The 18,807-nt window shown below is 40.8% G+C and overlaps 3 protein-coding genes across 3 annotated transcripts in view; 2 read left to right on the top strand and 1 right to left on the bottom strand.

Moving 5' to 3' along the window:
• Positions 1-2,329: 2,329 nt before the first annotated feature.
• Positions 2,330-4,801, top strand: LOC128707706 (sodium/potassium/calcium exchanger 4-like). The gene is made up of 4 exons (XM_053802665.1): positions 2,330-2,417; positions 3,083-3,591; positions 3,661-4,411; positions 4,476-4,801. Exons 1-4 carry the CDS (start codon positions 2,330-2,332, stop codon positions 4,799-4,801), a joined length of 1,674 nt encoding a protein of 557 aa, XP_053658640.1.
• Positions 4,802-6,378: 1,577 nt separating this feature from the next.
• On the bottom strand, positions 6,379-7,344 carry LOC128718425 (uncharacterized). The gene is made up of 3 exons (XM_053812051.1): positions 7,264-7,344; positions 7,023-7,187; positions 6,379-6,957 (listed from the first exon to the last, which is right to left on the bottom strand). The coding sequence occupies exons 1-3, from the start codon at positions 7,342-7,344 to the stop codon at positions 6,379-6,381; spliced, it is 825 nt and encodes a 274-aa protein (XP_053668026.1).
• A 7,252-nt stretch (positions 7,345-14,596) lies between these two features.
• Positions 14,597-18,807, top strand: part of LOC128718424 (uncharacterized) — a 28,539-nt gene continuing 24,328 nt past the window's right edge. The window contains exon 1 of the mRNA XM_053812050.1: positions 14,597-14,602. Coding sequence (XP_053668025.1) covers positions 14,597-14,602 — 6 coding nt within the window. The remainder of the gene's footprint in view (positions 14,603-18,807) is intronic.

Raw genomic sequence — 18,807 nt, 5'->3', positions numbered from 1 at the left:
TCAATCACCGCAAACAGCAGGACCTTTTTCTTCGTTGTTCATTGTTGCTTATTTCTTTGAGATATGTTAGTTACGTTTGACCAGATGGATACTCCACCGGCACATGAACGCTGGGCTTTACTATCTACGTTTGTTTACGTACACAGCTCTGACTAAATTTTGACTGACTATATCGGTTTGTGCACTTGATTGAACCTGCTTTGAGCGTTTCCTGTTTATAAATTTTGATCCATAGCCATCCATAGAATCGACGTCGCACAAGTTCGACGAAACGAGAGAAGAAGAGAGCATAGTTTGCAAACAGTAACGATGAAAGGTAGAAAGTTTCAATGTATTTATTGCGTGTAGTCCGTACACTACCGGTACGCATTCTACTGCAGTTTGTTGCAACTCTCCGTGATGAACATCCATCTCGGTTCACAATGAAAATAAAATACTCCAAAAGGCGTTTTCGAAAAACTGCCGAAAAAGTTTGTAAACGATAACCACTCTGAAATGCATCCGAAATAATAATAGACACCATTTGGTTTCCACGTCGATGGCATCCAGGTTGTTTGGTGATATCGTGATATAATTACTGCAAACAAACATGTACCTTCGTAGCTTTGCATTTCAAGATTGAACGAGGCTCGAGACGAACATAACCGGAAGATAAAGTAGAGACTTTGATGTTACTACAGGTAAATCAACAGCAATCATGATACAGTCTGGGACAAGTTCTAAAATAATTAAACATACAAAAGATTACGAAACTATTCCGAGGAAGTTTATCGGTTAGTAATCCAACACACACGACAAGCGACAACGGAATGATAAAACACTTCAATAAAGCACAATTTCTACATAATTTCATGCCACTTTTGTTAGAATCTCATCCCATTTATGATACGGAACAAAGACTTTGCTTACGCTTTTCGTTTGTTATCATTGACACTGTTGGCTTCATACAGCCCTTCAATTAATCTCTTGGCGTCCCAGATCCATCCCATCTAACTCAACTCGTTTCTTTGGAAGGGCGCATTCTGTCGTCACTGATGCTCGTTCACAAACTGGCTCGTGTGAGTAATATTTTTACTTTCAGCTCGAAGTGCGTATCTTAAGCAGCACGCCCGGAAGATCGTGTCCCCTCTGTAAGCAGGGTGAAGTATGTGGCCGTGACATCAACGCTTTGATTTTGTTATCTACCTAGAAGGGCGCCTGGGGCTTTCCTGCTGCATGCTGACGGCTACAGACATTTAGGGTAAGTACGAACACTATTCCCACCAGCAGGATGAAAGAGCGAAGTAATTTTTACTTCCCAATGACTGATATCAGATGCTATTTACTGCCGTTTGAAGTGTTACGGGCTGTGAGTATCAATAAAACAATCTAAGCAACACACAACTGATTGCACTGAGGACTAAGGAGACGTTATGTGCATATGAGAGTGGATTGGTTCAATGTTAAGGTTTTTGTTGGGTGATGGTCGCTCAGTTAAAAACTGTTTCAGAGATTAACTAGGTCGTCTACAGTAGGTTCTCATTGATAGCTTCCATACGCATGGTTGGCAGTGTGGGTTTCTGTGGCACTTGTGTACCTGCAGTACTTTCACCGGTAAAACTGGGACCCGGATCCAACTTCGTGGTTGGACAAGATTAGGGCAGGAAACAGCATTTCTTGGTGGAATTCGTTAAACCTCCGTAGCGTTATGTTCCCTCTAGTTGCATTCCGGATATTTGCCTGACGTCTTAGAACTCATGGCAAACAGATCGTGGGCAAACACTACACGGGTACCGTTTGCATCGACGCGACGGTTTATTTGGGAATACACCATGTTAAGGCACCATGATAACCCCGCCGAGAAACCGAACAGCTAGACGGAATGTGACCAGCACGATGCCATCTTGCCATAAAAGCTTTTGAGCCAAAGCCGAATGATACGGCACACTCACTGTGAACAGCTGATGAGCGTAAGCAGAAGCCCTGAAGGGGTTCCCAGGTGTACTGTAATACCCGGCGAACTTGTAGACGGGTGCCATTACGTTGCCGATGATAGCGCAGTAAAGACGAATGCTAGCTGCTTGGCCATCACAGCCCTCGCTGTCGATATCAGATGCAGTGTTGGACGAAGCGAGAATCAAAAAGGGATTCCCATCGGCACACGGTCTGTAGACATTCGGACGCAGTGCGACCAAACGGAGGTACTTTCTTCGAAGCACACTTCAAAATCGAATCGAAGGAAGTGGTGAAAGTGTTACTAAGTGTCGGATACAATTTACTTTGTAACAATTTTGGCGAACATTTTTCGAATTCTTCGATCAGTGACAGTGAAGAGTGCTAATGTAAAACTATGGTACAATTGTGGAATGGCAGTCATAGGACAGTTGGTGCTACATACTTGTTACTGCTCTGTGTTCCACACATAGTGGCCATTTTCGGTAATAAATAGTTGTTTATGTTTAAACTTATATTTAATATAGCGTTATGAAAGAAGTGCAGTGAGTTAATAAATCTATTCTAACAGTTTTGTAACACAAGTCGCAGCGTTCAATTGAAGCTCGTGTGTGCTCCGTGCAACTTGTTTCAATAGTTGAACAAAATTTACATGCATTGAAATCACAGCCAATCACTTACCTGTTGGTCGGGTATTTGGCTATCGGGTTGTATTTAGAAGGTGAAAACATGCCCACCTATTTACTTTATGTGCACACAACCCCGACTCGTTGTCGCCTGTCTTCGAGTGTTTTCCGACAGAAAGCTGCCTTCTTCGATTGCAAGGTTATAAAACTTTGAAGTCCTTCAGCAAAAAGTGGAACTTGCGTTGCGTTGCAAAAACGTGACCAATAGCGCGAGTTCACAAATATGGGGTTTGTAAACAGTGTAGAACTCTCAAACACATCCAAGTACTGACGGGAGTCAGACGTAGAGGAGAATAGTATCACAATCGAAGAATGTAATGCAGTGGCTAGTTGATTGAGTTTTTTTTTCTAAACGACGCCAGTCAACTATTTGTGTAGTTGTAGTGGAGCGCTCTCAGTTCGTGGGGTTTCTTTCACATGACTTCTCATGACGTGTCCCGTCCCGTTTCACTATTATTTTGCAGTTCCAAAAATACACCACAGTCAAGGCAATGGTACTGCACTGTTCAAAGAACCGATTAGCGCCGCGCGGGCCACCATCGACTTTCAGTCAGGCAACTCGTCCGACACAATGCCGGGCAATGAATCTCAGAACTCGTCGGGTTCACCATCAATATGCATCGTTACGAGCAGTTTGGACGACCTACCGTCCGATCTGTTCAGTGAGGAGCAACGACTCCAGGGCGCAATTGTGCTTCATTTTCTGGCCGCGATCTATTTCTTCATGTTGCTCGCGTATGTCTGCAGCGAGTACTTTCTACCCTCGGTTGAGTGTTTGTGTGAGGATTTGAAGCTGTCCCAGGATGTAGCGGCAGCCACGTTCATGGCAACGGCTACCTCGATGCCTGAATTTTTCACCAACACCATCAGCACGTTGGCAGTCGATTCGGACATAGGGGTTGGCACGATTATGGGCTCGATGCTGTTCAATACGCTCGGTGTGGCCGCGCTCGTAGGACTGCTGACAAAGATGGTGAGTTGTGTCAGACATTCGGGGCCCTTTGACAGGTACTGGTACTAATTATTTCCTTCATCTTTACAGCACGTGCAGCTTGATTGGTGGCCATTGACTCGTGACACCATCATTGTCACCATATCCACCACGCTACTGGTGGTGTGCGTTTGGGATGGTCGAGTTGAATGGTATGAAGCGATGATTTTCAGTATTACCTACGTGCTGTACTTTGTGGTGATGTTTAAAAACGAACGTCTAAAAACGATTGCCGTACACTATATACAGAACCGTTGGAATCTTTGCGGTCGCTTGGAACCCGAACCAGAAGATGGTACGATAGATGACAATCCTCGGCGGAAGTATTCAATTGCGATCTTAGGCCATGCCATTAACGGTGTTTTGGTGGGAATAAACGATCATGACGCAAAAAAAGTTGCATCCAGCTCCGACACACCTGCGGGTACTGCAGTAGAACCGACAAACCCTGCACAATCTGAGAGTACCGTAGAACCGTTGAAAAGTGTAAAGTGGAACGAATTGACGCGCCTTCCAAAATCCTCATTCGCTGGTTGGAGAACGATCTTTTGGTTCTTTACATGGCCGTATCGGTCGATCGTGTTTCTGACCATACCAGATCCACTGCGTTTTCGCAAACTTTACCCTCTAACGTTCGTCTGCTGCGTAGGGTGGATCGGATTGAGTGCATACGTCGTGTTCTGGATGATCTCGGTCATTGGTAATACCTTCGGCATACCGGACACAGTGATGGGCATGACGTTCCTTGCGTTCGGGGGCTGCATGCCAGAAGCTGCATCAGCTGTAACACTTATACGAAGAGGTAACTATAGCCATCTTACCATACAAATTGTACTTAAAATTAAATGCTTGTGTGTTTCCCGTAGGTAATGGCGCAATGGGCGTTTCGAATTCGCTAGGAGCCAATACGCTCGCCATACTGTTCTCGCTTGGATTGCCCTGGTTCATCAGGACAATGGTCGATGGCGGTCCATCAACTGGAGCTTACATCGCAATCCAATCGTACGGTATTCAGTATTCAGTGCTTGCCCTTTTTGGTGCCATCCTTATCCTTTACGTAGTATTATACACGGCCAAGTATACGCTCCGAAAGCTAGTCGGACTTGCACTTGGTATTGGATATCTGGTGATCGTCGCGTTCATGATCCTCGTCGAACTGGATATATTCTTCCCGGCAAACAACCGATGTTAAACTTAAAAAAGCAGGATCTAATACCAAGTGAAGATGTGTTGTAGATACTGAAAGTAATGAAAAATTGTAAATTATTAGTAAAGGTGATCATTTGAATCGTTAATCGTTGTTAAGAAAATTAAATTATTGTTTGTGTTCTTGCGCATACAATACGCATTTATAAAATGATTATTCTCTAGGAATATAAACTAATAAAGCTTAACTCAGGTAGCCATCGGAAGTTGTGTTGCCGCTATTTATCTAAGTATCTACAAAACACATGAGCTCATAAGCTCTCACATGAGAATTTCCTGATTCCTAAGTCATGAGAATCACTTCAAACCGGTTTGAATCGATACAATCTTGTTTGTGCCCTTTATCGCTTCTCCCTTGCTGAGATATCAGAATTCGGTACAATCGGTATAATAAAAGACCCGTCCGGAATCAGATTTGTTTTGATTCGGCAGACTGGGCTTAACAACAACGTCATCCTCGTTCACTGTAGATATGTCATCCGATTGGTTCAAGAAACGATAATCGTCAATTGGTATCATAACCATGGATCGATGGAATATTACTGGCACATTTGGGACATCCTATAACTGCACCGTATTTGTTTTCGCATGTGCTGTAGAACACATTGTCTTAGGTAATAAATGGAATAATACTTTGTGCTTTCGATAGCGGACGGAGTGACCCATTTGTGGTCGCACTGAGCGGAAACAACCTACAGTCCGGTGCGATGTGTCACGATGTTGTTGCTGACTTGGTCAAACAAAGTGCATCTGGGCGGAAGGTTAAATTGAAGCCCGCTGACTATTCATCAGTCGAGTGGTGATAAGACGAGTTCTAAAGACGCAACCAAGGAGATATTAATCCTTTGCCCCCCTTTGCATAAATGGGTAAACATTTGAAACCTTTACATCTTGTTAAATATATAAAAATCTATATTTGATAAAAATTTTACACTGGTGTTAAGTCAGAAATGCCCTTTTATGTTTATGTAATCAATTTTCGACAATCGCTATTGATCAACCTATACTTGATTTTAGGACAAATTTGAACTAACTCACAGTTAACTAACGTAAAACTCACCGCTTTCCGTAAAAGTATAAAAGATTTTAACGTATTGCGATGTTTTTCATTTTCAACACAGTGGGACTTCAATACAAACAAGCTTTTGCGATGTTTTATCGCATTGTTGGCTCATAAACATAATTATATTAGACATTTGTTAAACTTTGCTATACAGATGAAAAAGAGTATATTTTCAGTATTCACAATTCAAGAACATAAATAATAATGGTTCTGTGCAACATTTTCTATCCTAGTTGGCGAGCAGCGACGTAGGCATTTATTGACTCAAACGGTTTCGATGTATTGCATATTTTTAGGGGCAAACAATAGCGACACAACTTCTTTTTTATTCATTTATTTAACGCAAAATATTTTTAAACGACGATCAAATAGATAATTTTTTTTTTACTAAGAAAAACTTTTGAAACTTATAATTTGATAATTGTCTGACTTGTGTATCTAGGGACACCTTTATTGATTAATTAGAACCATCGCTCGCTCCTGATCTTTACAGTTTTGAATTAAAAAAAGTTTAAATATTGCTGGTAAAGTGTGATAATTAGCAAGCAAATCACAAAAGTAAACAATGCTCGCTTTCGATACTTATAAAACTCAGAAGATAAAGTTGCGCAGTTATCGCACTCAATCTTTTTTTCTAGCTCGTCTGGCAAAACTTGCGTCGATATGGTACTGGAAGGTACTCGCTCCGTTTCCGTTCCGCGTTCGCTGATATTTACAGATTTGGTCTGAGCAATCATTTCCAATTCCTTGTTGGCAGTCGAAGAAGGGTCCTTGGGCAGTTTCTCCATTACCTTAGTTTGGTCCAACTGTCGTCCTTCGTAAGGTGTGTAGTTCGATGGACTGATCATATTTTCTTTGGGCTGTTCTGACGTGCTAATGTCAGATGATGCGGAATATTTGATCGTAAGCTTTGCTTCAATCGGGCCAACTATGCCTCTAGGTTTGGTAATGGAACGAAGCTTTCCGAATCGTAAAATATCACCCGTTTTTAATTCTCGTCCTTTAGGATCGCTCATATCAGCTCTTTCGGGACCAATGTTTTCCCCATTTACGTACGTTCCATTCGCACTACAGAGATCCTAGACGACAAACAAATAAATGTGAAGTTTACAGCTTCTTTTAAGCGAATGAAATAATAGATCACCTTCAGATACAGTTTCCCGTTCTGATAGAATAGTGTAGCATGGCTGCGAGAAAGGATACGGTTATCGAATATAAGATTAGATTCTTCCTCGTTTCGGTTGCGTTTATCTTTATGGCATCGACCAACCAGTACTTCATGTCCGGAATTAATCGTCACAGTACGGTTCTGCAAATAAATGACATTGTGTTCACTTAAGGAATGCATGTTCTCTATAAAAAAAAAAAAAAAACGCTCGACTTACCTGGAATGGATGAGAATTGTGCGTACACTCTAACTTAATTTCACATTGCTCCGAAGTTTCTATAGCGTCCATCTCGGCCATTTTTATTGCAATTCTGAGAAACTAGCACTAGGTGAAAATTTTTCTGCATAGGTTACGTTGATGGCCTTTGAATCGAACGCACAATGTAGATATGGTGACTAGACCATTTAAAACTGACATCAGAACTGAAACTAAATGTCATTATTTTGACAGAGCGGATTGATTAAATCGAGTTTATTTCCAAACAGTGGTTCTTTTTCTAAAACAGAAAAGTTTTTCAATAACCTATGTTAGACATCATAATTTATTTTACTCTTGGCACCGGTTTGCATTGCCTCAGGCATTTTTATATAGCAACGAGGTAATAGAATTTTACCATATGTTGTTGCCATTTTCTAACTATACTTTAATTGCATACTTTAATAAATATGATAAATTCCACTTCAAACCTGATCACATATTTGAGTCGAGACGAAATTAACTTTAAGGTATTTAAACTTTAAATATCTAATATAATTCAATATCTATCTTTAATATCTATGTCAAGTAAACTAATCGTTGATATCAAGGATTTCTTTATCGTAATTATCGAATTACCCAGTAGTATATATATATTTTTTTCGTTAGAAAGGCATGGCCGTATCGACTACTTTTACCACGTAGCCGGATAGTCAGTCCTTGCTACGGGGGATTGGCCCGAATGGGATGTTGATCCGGTCCGTTCGTGTGAAGACCGGCGCCGCTACCATCAACCTAGTTCTGTCGTGTCCTTAAAGGTGATCTCCCGTGTACTAGTGCTGGGATAACGGACTAACAGCACTTGCAACACATTGTTCCATGTAAATAACCAGCGCCAAAGTCACCAATATAAAGTCCGAGTTCTCGGGGCAGGAGAACCTTATACGTCTGAGAATTGACCAGAATTGATACCAGACTGCATTAAAATAAGTAGATTGTGTCAGTAGCACCGGTACAACAAGATTAGACATCTTAGATTCGAAATAAAAATACCCAAAACGAAATAATGTACAACCTATTAAAACCAATTAATCACATCAGTTTTACATCTTCTTTGCATATTGCATTTTTTTCTGTCAGTGTAATTTAACTGATTAATTATGCATGTTCTAGGTTAATTAGGCCGAAGTATGTTCCATGATTAAAGGAAGCATATTTTTTGTTTATTCCAATCTCGTAAAAAGTTCCTGTACCGCGTTCCGTAGCAATCGCCATCATTAGAGTTACCGTATGTGCTACATTTCGCTACATGGTCAAACCGTACCGAAAACAAACTCCATTGCGCACTGGCTTCTCGTTCGATTTCTTTACCCTCTTGCCATTTCTCTACCATATTACGGTTCCACCCACATCAAAGAATGATATCCACCCCCAAACGCCGAAAGGCGGTCAAAAGATTCTTCATGATCTAGATCGCAATTATTTTGATGATTACCAGAAGGCACCACAGCACCGTCGAAACGAGCTCACATGTTGTTTGCATGTTTTTTTCTCTTTCGCTTCTATTGCGTTTTCTATCGTACATAAGCGACGTACGATAAATTTCTAAAAAGAAATCCGACTGCAGCCTCTACATTTTTCTGCTGTGTCAAATTATGATAACCATTGCGTCCGATTTGGATTCCTTTGAACCGGCCAAGCCTATTGATCGATGGGCATCTCGCTTGTAAATGTGATATGATCGCTCCGTTCGAGATGGGTGCAGATGAGGTGAAAAAGGTGAAAATGATCACCCCGATACGTTCGACAGCCTTGCAGTGTGGTACTTATTCGTTTATAGAAGCTGCATCATCTCGTGAATATCACAGTGAAAGCTTCCACATGTTTATGGTTCTGTTTGTTTTGATTTTACTTTTGAGATGCTCTTTTTTATACCTGTTTAGGTAATCTACTGCTTGAGCGCTACTAGCGTAAAATTTTGAGATTCCCCTTCAAAGATTGTTTACAACCAACCGGTTGATGCCATAAACGATTTTTCTTAAGAAATACTGTCCATAAGGAAACAAATTTATTATTGCATTGATTGAATTTATGTACGATCACTACCACACCAGTACGGATAATTGTTATTTTTGTTGTCGGAATTACTTAAATCCCAGAAAACATAACATTCCTGGATAAAATCAGTATTTGAAGAATTGTTTCATAACTTTCAAGATCATTTTTAAATTTTTTTAAGCATAATTTAAAGTCGTTATTTTTCGCATATTTATCAGAAATATGATAAATTCATAATTGTTTTAATTAAAGTTTTAACAAATCAGTTTTAAATAAAAACACTCTTTTTGCATTTTTGTGAAAGGTTTGGTAAATGATACTTACTTCCTAGCAAATATCTTGAAATGGATAATCAACAATATAACAATAAATGTATGAATGAATAACAGAAATATCACCAACTAAGAGAACCGACGAACAGCCATAAGTGGTTTAAAAAATTACTATGTACTATTTAGGTCTAGTAAAGGGATGAACTTATCACCTGCCAGGACGGCCCGGTAACATGATGGTTGCGATGGTAACATGTCCGGTCTTCACACGAACGGACCGAACCAAGATCCCATGCGAGCTACCAGATCTCCAGCTACCAGAAAAAGCCAGGAATGGCAGGCCTTAGACCTCTTGCGGTTGTTGTGTCGAAAAGGAAGAAGAAGAACTCATCTTCTGCAGATTGATTTTGGAGCAACATGTTAGTGACTTCAACATACCATTGTCGATTCCGGGTTAATCCGGAGCCAACTCCGGAGTTAAATCCGGAGACAAATTCGGAATAGACACCGTATTTTATTCAGGATGAGTCTGGAATGAATCTAGGATAACCCCTTCCCCAAACACATCAACTCCTCCCCCCCCCCCCCTTTTTCATTATAGATATTAGTCATTATCCCTACAATGATCATCTTTTTGCGTTCTCAGTCCCAAAAAGGCCAACAAATAAGCAGATATGTTTTAGTGTTATCTAGTATAGCATAGTATAGCATAGTTCATGGGACTCCAGTTACTTGCAATTAGACGTTTGACAGCTCGGAGGATATTCGCAGCTGCTATTTTTCTATTTCGTGAAAGACGGCTTAGTCTTATTGTTTTAAGGATTACATAAGGATTGGTAGGGAAACAACAGCTCTGATTAACGTCTGTTTAACTGTTCCGCACCATTGAAGAACCTTAGGTGTAGGTAAACAACAAATACATTATTTAGAGAAGTTTATTGTTTAATGAAGAATCGAAAAAACATAAATTCAGTACACTTAACACGCATTTATTCGGGTTACACTTCTTGGCGGAAGTTTTGCTTGTTGTTTAAAATAAATCAAAGGCAAGTTTGTAAATTGGGTCACTATTGAAAACACGATAAAAGCGTCAATTATTAATCACATAAAAGCCAAAGTGTTACAAACACCTACAACGGTTGCAAGAAAACTCTAATGCTGATCCATGCAATAATTTGGAATCTTATTAATGCTATCCACCATTGCCGGTACGGAAGGAAGGAAAACGGAATGCAAAGAGGGTGGAAAAAAAATCCAAACCCAGAGAAATCGACTTCCAGCGCAAAGGGAAGAAAGCATTAGGACGGTTTTGAGCCAGGTGGCAGGTGTTGCTGTTTTTGCAGGCGTGTGTGATGGCCTTCGCGCGGTCAGCGTCAAATCACATCCCTCGCGTACGCGTATGCGATCGCCAAATTGGCTTCATTGAGGTCGAGTGGTTCATCTTGGTTTTTGGCGTTCGGCATGTTGTCTGGGTTTCGCCTAAGTATGTGATTTATTTGGCCATCAATTAAGCAACGGGCAGAAAACGCAACCGGACCGAAAACTTTTCGCCGAGGAAAAAACATTTCTTCCGATTGTTGTAACGAAAGAGCAAAAAAAATAATACTATCGACTGGGGTGGTACGGGCCCGAAAACTAAACAAAAAATGGCAAAAGGTGCTTTGAGAGACACACGCGACGAAAACTGTCTTCCACACGTGGATGTTGTTTTAGCAAAAGGTAAATGGTGGTGAGATTTCCTCGCAAAAGTTCAAACAGCGATGAAGAAGTCATTTAAAAAATTGTTACCCCATTGTTGCTACCATTTCTGCTGTTGAGAGGTAACAAAACGCACCCAACGGTTCCACTTTCGCAGCCGCTATGATCGATTAAGCAGTCGTTAGAAAAGCGAATTCAAAATGGCCACCAATGTCAATTCTTCATTTCCCGAAGCACATCCTCCTTTCTCTTCCGTTGGTTTCCGGTTGACAAAAACTACAACATTCGTCACTCATTAAAATTACAACAGCAAGATATGGCCGTTCGGGGTTGGCGGGGATGGGTCATCTTCTCCGTGGCAAACGTGCTGTTTGGCATCATAAATATTAACCATATCGATTTTCGCGCACATCAATCGGAAAGTGTAATAGGTGTGGCGAGATATTCGCACGGAAGAGATGGTGAATAAATTCGTTGCGATTCAACGAACGCATCATGCACGAGTCATCGGGCTGCGGTTGGGGATTGAGTGACGGCATATCGGATCATTGGCCCAAGAAGCCCCATTAGCATCAAAAAACGATCAATAATCAGCCACACCGCCGCACTCGATTGCATTTGCACTTTGGCAAGCACGTGCAGTTAGTGCTTGTTAGTGCACATTAGGCGCTAGTTGTAGTGAAAATTGTGTTCCATTGATTAAGTTGGAAAATTCTTTTTCTAATAAAGTTATTTATTTATTGTTTTATGTTTCCGTATTTCCACGAACAGGTCAATACGACAAGAGCAATTGCAAAATAATTAAAACAAATTTAAAAAATACGTTACCTTTCCTTCATTTATCGTCTTATGAAACACGCCACATTTCCTGGTTGGTGGTTGAAATACAATCCGATCCAGCAAACCTTACCCCACTGCAAAGGGTTTTGCCCATGCTAATCAAGCCTCAACGTTAGCTTCGCAAACCTTTCGACCGCTACCATAATTCGCAACTTGCACTTCGCTATGCATAAAACTGTATCTTAATAGCGACGCATGCGGAAAACCGCAATGCCCAGAATCCATTGCCCGGTCGGCCAAAAGAAACCGAATGACCGTTCTCATCGACACGCCCAACGGTGGGTGGGACGAGTGTGGGAAATATGGGCAAGAGGCCACTAATGAACTCTACCCAATGATGCAAAATATGGGAAATATTGATTTGCATCTGGCCATCGCCGTTACAGCCAGGTAGCGTAAATTATCATAATAAATGAATGATTGTTTTCCAGCCGTTCATAGTTTTCTTTTATACAATGGATTGTGAGGAAGATTTGCGATTTTTTATGATAAAATTTATTTCCAATTGAAGACGTCATATGGGGTTGGATCCGTTTGGATAAAAAGAGTGGGAAACCCAACTATGTCACACAAAAGTATCGCTTTGCAAATAGCAAAATTGTACAAAAATGTAAAACAGATCGTGGTAATTTTGTTTAACATGAACCGAGTGTAAAACAACCAAAAATCAAAAACAAACGAGTTTTTCTACGTGACCAACACCAAACAAAGTTGCATGAGAAATCCTAAAATAATATTTAAAAAAAAAACACAGCAAAAGCTTCAACAAAAAAAGCTCTCTTAAATGGTGATCTTCTCTCGCCAAAGCTTACGGTTGAAATCTCTTGATTTTCTCTCACTAAGTAGCGAGATTTTCTCTCACTAAGTAGCACCATGGGACAATATGGTAAACAGGATTGTTGCAATTCGCAATTAACAAAGTTGTTATATTACTATTACTTCATACCTAATTTTTCAGTATTTTTCGTTTAAATGAGTCTTCGAGATGATTTGTTCATATGGCCGAGTACATAGTGACCGGGATACTTTCACTGTTTGGAGAAAGAAACATCTCCAAACTAATATGAACTGTATTATGGGGGGAAAATACTGCCGCCGGGGTTGGGAAATTAATTATTCAAAACATGATTCTAATGTGCCCTAAAAAAGTCGTTCGAATTATGAGTTGATTATCAAAAGATTCTTGAAGTTATGATTTGTTTGTTTAACTTTTGCAATAATACTTTGCCCAAATTACACGTTTTGTGTTTCTGCGGTAACGTTCGTTTGTATTGTCTAATTCAGCCGTGTTTGAATATACCTATTATTATGTATGTAAATTTCTAATAGTTTATTAGATGTACAAAAAACATTACAAATCTTTGAGGATCAATATAAGAATCAAACAAAGATGCTGAAACAGAATATTAATCATATTAGGTGTATATGTATATACACTATACCAAAAAAAGTAACGAAAAAAATCATGTCATATACTTTATGCATGTCCGAGCTTTCGTTCCACAGTGCTTTATCTTGAAGAGAGCAGAAAACCCCATTTTGCGCTCTTCAAAGTTTTACGCATTTTCTCTCGCTCTCTGCCATTTTAGATCAGCGTAATCTTTTCACGCCATTCCCACACACACGCACCACCATAATGTTATCTCATTCCTTTTCCCTGTCGACCGAGCGGCATCACTTTCCGGCTGGAGTTGAACTGAATTGCGCCAAACCGTCGAGTTGGGAACGGTCCGCACACGAGTACCAGTTGCATCGTCGGCCAGTGCGCAGGTGAAAATACGCCAAGTAGATCCAAGGAGCACCTTCCGCAGTTATTTCGTCCGATCGCGATCGTGTTTGTTTGTGCGGGTGCTGTGGCTGCTGTGGTGTAGTTCGGAGCAGAAAGAAAACCCAAATCATCATCTTTTGCGATAGCTGGAGAAGCAGTGACGAACATCCGCGTGTATAGTGGCACCTGCCCGAACGTGGAATCGTTCAACCGGAACACACATCTTCATCCGCGCGATCATTGCACTCGCCCGCTGTTGTGGCATTCATTTTACAAGTGTGCGTGTCAAAGTGCGTGTCATCTAGCGATAGAGGCACCGGTTAAGTGCGTACAGGTTTCAGGTCAGCTTACGGCTGCTTTTCGACGATTCGTTGGGCCAAACAGTGGAACCATAACGCCCGTCATACTGACGTCACAAAGCGTTGCAGCACACAGTTAGGCAGCAAGGTTTAGCAAGGGTTTGTTTTTTGTGCACGCAGTGTTTGGTGGATCTTCCCGCGAGCAGAGGGACCGACGTCGCCAAAAATTCGAACCACCCACGGAAACGTTTGTACAGGTGCAGTGCATCACACGGGCGACGGTGTTTCCAACGGGCGAGATATAGGAGATTAAATCAATACCCTTCTATCGCTATCTGTGCCTTCTCGAGTGGAGGTATTATCGATTGATAACGCATAAAGCCGACAGTTCAAGCCGAATCATCATGAGACAAATCGGAATGGAGGTAAGTTTTGGCTAAAGACCGCACCAGAGAGAACAGTCTGGTCGAAATTGTTTTGCAAGTTCAAGATTGTCGCCTCGAGCCTGTTGTAACGGTGTTTGGTGTTGTACCAACCAGCTACCGGTGTAGCTGTTTCCGAAGGCGCCTTGTTTATCGTCACCTAAAACGTTAATTTCGATTGAGCTAATTGTTGATAGGTGACAGTCATTCTCTATTTCCGGGGTTTAACTAAAGCCTTATCGGTGAGCCATTGTTAAGTGTTGCTTGTGTTGGGTGTTTATTGCTATAAAAATGCTCAGTACAGATTATCTTATTAGATACTCCTTGCAAGTTTCCTATTTGATTCAATTCTTCTCCTAAAAAAAAATGCCTTAAAAATTTTTTTTTTTGGAAAGTGACGAATGTTTCTATGCAATGTGAACGATTCAGCGGAAAGGGGAACTAAACTTGCTTTAATTTCCTCCCTTTGTCCAAAGGTGCATCGAGCCATCCGACCGAAACGACTCGTTTCCTGCAGGAACCCTTCGTAAAGCCATTCAACGTGTGCGTAATTTGATGAAGGTGATCCATCCATTTTCACCTCGCACGGTCATCACGGGCTCTAAAAGAGTTACCCCGATCGTTCGGACAACGATGTAGACTGCTAGCATTAGCCCTTTCGAATGTAACCGTGTCTTCTGCACCGGGTTGTAACAGATCGTTGGTTTTTGTGGTGCAGCAGTGGAAAGATAAAAAAAAATAATAAAATTACACCACACGGTAACACACGGTTTCGAGCCAGGCTCGGTGTTCCCTGTGCACGACATCTGAACCGAATGAAATTGGGGCCAGGAAATACGGCTTCAGATGCTAACCGGCTTCCAATCTACCATATGGTCCTGTGGTCAAACCCGTCAGCGATGTGCGCTCGACTTCATGCTTTCAGAAATTCTGTCGACAGCTGATTCTGGCGCATGGGGGAGATTGTTTTTTTTTTAATTTTTCTTTCTACAGCTAAAGAGAATTAATCTCTTCTGTCAGCATTTTTTTGCTCATTAGTGTGGTTAATAATAATAAATAAAGCTCATGCTTTATTCGTTAGAGAGAGGACCATTTTCATTTTTTTATTCACAAAAGCACAACTGTTTTTTTCGAGCAATTAAAAATGTTGTTAAGTTTAATAACAAAAAAAAAATAAAACCACACTCTCAACATTGTTAAGCCGCTTAATAAGGAAACCTTAATAAAAGGTTAATAAGAGGAAAATGAGATTTATTGATGTAAAATGCAAAAAAAGACCCTGGTTTCTTTTTTTGTCAACTCGATTGATAATGCACAATTGTTCATTATTACAAAGCTTGATAGCATGAACTTAAACAAGACACGTATTTTTTAACCCAACCTCCAGGAAGTGCGATCCTTTGCCATTTTATGTCTTGCAAAAGTTTGCTTTATCTACGCGCAACCCGTACGCTTCAATCGCATACGAATGGAGATTATTTTCTTTTTGGAAACGTCACCCATAGACAGACCCATATAGACACGTGCGACCATCCAGTAGCTCACCTGTTGGACAAGTAAAACGAAGACAGGAAATGCAACTTGCAGCTTTGCGGCTCGTTTCTCTCGATAAAACATTACTTTACTTTAATGTCCGGAAATAAAACGTCGTTTTGCAAATGGAGCATTTTAACGTTGTGAGGATCATCAGCTAGAAAGCAGGAAGTGTTCGTCATTTGAATCACGTTTTTTGGTTGATGCAACGTACACATAATACCCATCTCCAGCGATGCACTCTGTTGATGCATATTGTAATGACACTGGAGTTGAGCTGCCACCGCTTCCTTCATTACACGTGTGGAGTCGAAAAAACCTCTGCTCGTAACTCATTACACCTTCTATGCTACTCGCGCAAGAGTGTGAATTTTATTTATTGCACTACTACACACTGCGATGAAGCGTTCCTTTCGCTTTCCGATCTGGCCACATCCCGGCCACGGGACGAATGAGAAAGTCAGCTCCATTCCATTACATTAGGCTCGCCAAACAAATGTGAGACTCCCTCCCCATCCAGCACCCCATTGTTGTGAAGGTCTAAGCAGGGTGCAATAAACGGGGTACACTTCCTAATTCTGCTTCCCGCTATTATTAACGCAAACGAGGGCTCATAATTTGTACTAGACGAACGTGTTAGACTTCTTATTTCTTTAAATACTGCACAAAAAGTAGCAAGCCCAAACACATCTCCCACCCAGCAGCGATCATCATTTAACGGTAGTTTACTAGTGAGAGAGGCAGGCAAGCTCAATAAAATAATACCGAGGTGGCTTTTGCGGGTTCCGTAGGGTTTTTCGGTACGAGGAAAAGTGATTTGAAAAGTGAAAAAGAAAACGCACGAACACACGGACCGCACGCATGTAACTGCATCCGTTCACAACGGCACGCTATCGTGAGAAAAATTACGGATCGATCCACAACTCACCCTTTTCCACCGTGTTTTTTTGTTTGTTTGTTTTCACAACCCCACTGCACAGGTGCACGAATAGTCGATCTAATGGGTGGGCGTTAAAATGGGAGAACACAATTCACAATAATTTATACCGGGTCGGGTGTACAACGCACAGGAAGACAGGTGGATGGGATGTAGGAAAAGATTTCCACACATTTCCTATCAGTTCCACCCAGCTATCAGCAGGCAAATAATGTTATTATAAACACACGAACGGCACGCCAACCGAAAGATGAAGACAAGCTAAACCTACCTATACATTATGCAAACATTGCAGAGAATGGATGCAGAATCGAGTTCGCCGCAGTGATTATTAGAATCGGTAAACGGGCGCGCAGTGATGTGTAGGCATGTGTTATTTTTTGGGAGTAAAGGCACACCATTCAGCTGCATCACTTCATCTCTAAGTTAAGATCTAGTAGAGAAAAAAAAACACACGATATGCCAAAAATACGCACAAACACCAGACACGTGAGCACGTACAATTAGCAAACATTAGCGCCATTTTTTAGTTTTGCTCGGTTGCCAGGTTTGCACAGCTTCTCGTTTGTTTCGTTGGTGCATTGTTTAGCACAAGATCGTTTCGCCGTAAACCTCTTGAAAGTGGTACTCTTGCAACACCTGTTTTGTGTGATTTTGTGCACAATTATTATCCACTTTTCAGTTGGTTTCACTTCAACACTGGCTCGTAGATAACTAGACACTGGGTGAGAATTGTGTGCCGCTGCACTAAACTGAAGGTTTCGGATGGGAACTGTTTGGCAATAGTGGCAGCAAATACTCGCTCAAAAAATGGCTAAAATGTCAAGTATATCTGATCGTTACTTGGCCGGTACATTTATTGCATTTTACGCTAGGTAAATTAGCTTTGAATGATGACAAAATTTAAAAGTACCTGATCCGATCAACGGAAAGATTATATCATTTTAAAGACAATTGTTAATTTTTACAATACCTTTCATAATCGTTAGTGTTGAGATATGGAATAAAGAATTGACATTTCTCTTGAAATATCAAAATAACATTTAAAAGCAAATCTACTACAATTTCGGCGCTCGTCCATGAGGTTGAGAGTTCGTAACAGTTTCTAAAAGCACCTGAATCTACTGTTCGAAGCACCCGGTCTATCTAGCAGATAACTGATCGTGAAGATCTTGATCACTTAAAGGTCTAAAGTTATGCGTACCGAAATACGTTAAACACTTCAATGCCATGGCTTATCTGTAGGGAGAATAGTCGAACAAAGGTATAAGAGCTCAATGGAGCACTGTATCGTGGACACTAACCATACTAAGCCTCTCCCTTATTCTTCATCAGAGATCTTCCTAGGAGTTGGATTTTAGTTGCATTCTATGTTTTTTGGAACTTAAAATTGTGAGTGTACTATACAGTTTCAATTTCAACGATTGATTTTCTGAGAGATTTTCTGATCAAATATAATTTTCATCTTTGTACTATTAATATCCATTACAAGTATACCTTTAGTACCTTTGGTATCTTTGGTACTAGATATAGGAGACCTGCAGACCAATAATAAGCCTGGAAACGTCATCGGAAACGCATCCAAAGCTGGCACAGAGTATGATTGCCATATGTCAGATAATGACTTAGAGAAGAGGATATTCGAAATCTACAACCCTTAATCACGGATGAATATCTTGTGAAGCTGTCAACTACATGTGTCATATGCCATTATATTCTCTGACCAGTTTGGTCCAAC

This window comes from Anopheles marshallii, chromosome 2, assembly GCF_943734725.1.
Source record: "Anopheles marshallii chromosome 2, idAnoMarsDA_429_01, whole genome shotgun sequence".
Lineage (NCBI taxonomy): Eukaryota > Metazoa > Arthropoda > Insecta > Diptera > Culicidae > Anopheles > Anopheles marshallii.
Note: the sequence above shows the minus strand (reverse complement) of the source record. Positions and strands in the feature narration are given on the sequence as shown.